The following is a 2287-nucleotide window of genomic DNA, read 5'->3' as shown; positions in this document are numbered from 1 at the left end:
ATTAAACGAAACAATAAAATCTTGTATGACAGAAAACAATAAATTAACTGCAGAACTAATATAATTGAAATCGAAAAAAAAGGTTGCTGCTATTGAGGTATTGACAAAAAGTGTGGTTAGTTTCTTAGAGAGAAACTAATTAACTAAAATATTGTTATTTAATTTATATTTAAGTTTTAATGAATTGTGCCTTTTTCCAAAATGAATAAAATGTTATTTTATAAAACTATGTATTACAAATTTTATTGTTCTGGTGAAAAGTTGTTTTTCAGATTTAAACCAATTGGACTCTTTGTAGGTCGAAATATTTAAATAAATATTTGGTTTGAAGATAAAATTGTTTAAACCAAATAACCTTTTTAACCAATAAATTATGGTTAATTTAATAAAACATACGGGAGAATCTACATGAAAGAAGTTATATTACTCACTGAAATATTCCTTTAACGCATTTCTTATCGATTCTCCTTCAGATCGGTTGTTGTTGTTGTTGTTGTAGCAGCATAAACATTCCCCATACATATGTATATGGGGAATGCTGCTGAAGTGACAGTCCTTGGCCGGATATTAATCCGGGTCGTTCCGGTAACGTAGAACCGACTGTCGTGGGAACGCTTCAGATCGGTCAACTGCATTGGTGCCGTATTGAATATTTGAATAGCCAATTTTCCAAAATTAAATCCTTCTCAGCAATCAAAAAATTATGTAAAACACATGCACATGAAATAACTGTGTTTACATTTTTGATGTGGTTATCCACGCCTTTTCCAATTCTCCTAAATCTAAAATAGAACCTGTATTACCAATTTTTAAAAATATTAGAATCTCTAAGTTGTATTTACCGGGCTTTTAAATGGCCAAAAGCATTTTCCACAACACGCCGGCACTTAGACAATCTATAGTTGAATTTTTTTTGTTCGGGTGTATTGGTCACACTATGCGGATATGGCTTCATTAAATGCTGAGAGAGACGAAAAGCAGAGTCCCCTATAATATGGACTGGTATTTTTGTGGATCCATACAGCAAGCTCAATTCATCAAGAAGTGCACAACTTTGCAACTCGCGCTTTAGCGATGATTTTTCAAAAATTCCGGAGTCGTTGCATCTTCCAGGACTGCCGCAATGTATATAAACAAATCTATATTTTGCGTCTACCAAAGCCAATAGTACTACGGAATACCACCCTTTGTAGTTGTAGTAATCAATGGCTTCTTCCTTTCTTGGATGAATTTCAATATGACATCCATCTGTATAATAAAGATGCTTTTGATTAAACGTTATTTTTATCGCATTACTTATAAACCTACCTATTGCTCCAATACATTGTGGATAGCCCATTGCATTAAAATCTGCGACTCCATTCTCAATTTGCGCCCTTGTCAGTGGAAAATTTTTCAAATATATTGGAGCCAAAGATGTCCCAACTTCATTGCAAAACTCGATGAGTATTTTGCAAACAGTTGCTTTGCCTACTCCAAACAAATGTCCAATTGATCTGTATTCACTAGAAGATCCTAGTGCATACAGAGCAATTGCCACGCGCTTTTTTAGTGAAATCGGGTTTCGATAGTTCGTTTTTCTTTTGGCTATTTTTTCAAGTTTGCTGCACAATTTTTCAAAGCAGGATCTTTCCATTCGGAAATTATCTTTGAAAAACTTGTCCCCATTACTCTGGCAGTCTACTTCCCAAAAGGTACTGGAATGTTCCTAAAATATACATGTACATTATACACAAATAATGTATCATAAATCTGTTTACCATACCAAAGACCATACACTTTGCGAACGCATTAAATTGGCAGCAACGCTTAAAATTATTTTATTTTCCCTTAACCTTTTTTTTAAATAATATGTGACCAACTCACTATCAATTATTTTAAAATAAAATGATAAAATCAACATAACAAATTGAATTTTATGCACCATTTTATAATTTTGTCAATTTTTATAATTCTTATTTCACAATGTCAACAAAAGACAGTTCAAACACAGTTTCTCCCAAACTTTCGGTGGAAACAGTTGACAGTTCTCCCAAACACAACTCCTGCAAACACGGTGTTTGCTTTTGGTGGAAACGTAATATTACTCGCGATATGAAGGGTTTTTTTCGGGCCACTCTGCCGTGAAATCCGATTCTTTTTAGAATTTTTCTTACTGTATCTGGATGTACTTTCTTTTGGTATTTTACTTCTATGTCTTTTGAAATTTGGCTTGCTGTTAGTCGTGGATTAGACTTCACAAGAATAGTTATATTGCGTTCTTCTCTTTCCGTCAATTTTTTTGGAC

The 2287-nt window shown here is 33.4% G+C and overlaps 1 protein-coding gene across 1 annotated transcript; it reads right to left on the bottom strand.

Annotated features, from left to right (window-relative positions):
• Positions 1-625: 625 nt before the first annotated feature.
• Positions 626-1927, bottom strand: LOC128869815 (uncharacterized). The gene is made up of 4 exons (XM_054112416.1): positions 1766-1927; positions 1309-1708; positions 843-1248; positions 626-782 (listed from the first exon to the last, which is right to left on the bottom strand). The coding sequence occupies exons 1-4, from the start codon at positions 1925-1927 to the stop codon at positions 626-628; spliced, it is 1125 nt and encodes a 374-aa protein (XP_053968391.1).
• Between the last annotated feature and the right edge of the window lie 360 nt (positions 1928-2287).

Source organism: Anastrepha ludens, chromosome X, assembly GCF_028408465.1.
Source record: "Anastrepha ludens isolate Willacy chromosome X, idAnaLude1.1, whole genome shotgun sequence".
NCBI lineage: Eukaryota > Metazoa > Arthropoda > Insecta > Diptera > Tephritidae > Anastrepha > Anastrepha ludens.
This window is presented reverse-complemented; position numbering and strand designations above follow the sequence as displayed.

Coding starts and splice junctions, on each gene's coding strand:
- LOC128869815 (XM_054112416.1), bottom strand. CDS start 1,927: ATGGTGCATAAAATTCAATTTGTTATGTTGATTTTATCATTTTATTTT. Junction 1,249..1,308: donor ACAATGTATTGGAGCAATAG/GTAGGTTTATAA, acceptor TTTATTATACAG/ATGGATGTCATATTGAAATT. Junction 783..842: donor TTTGGCCATTTAAAAGCCCG/GTAAATACAACT, acceptor GTTCTATTTTAG/ATTTAGGAGAATTGGAAAAG.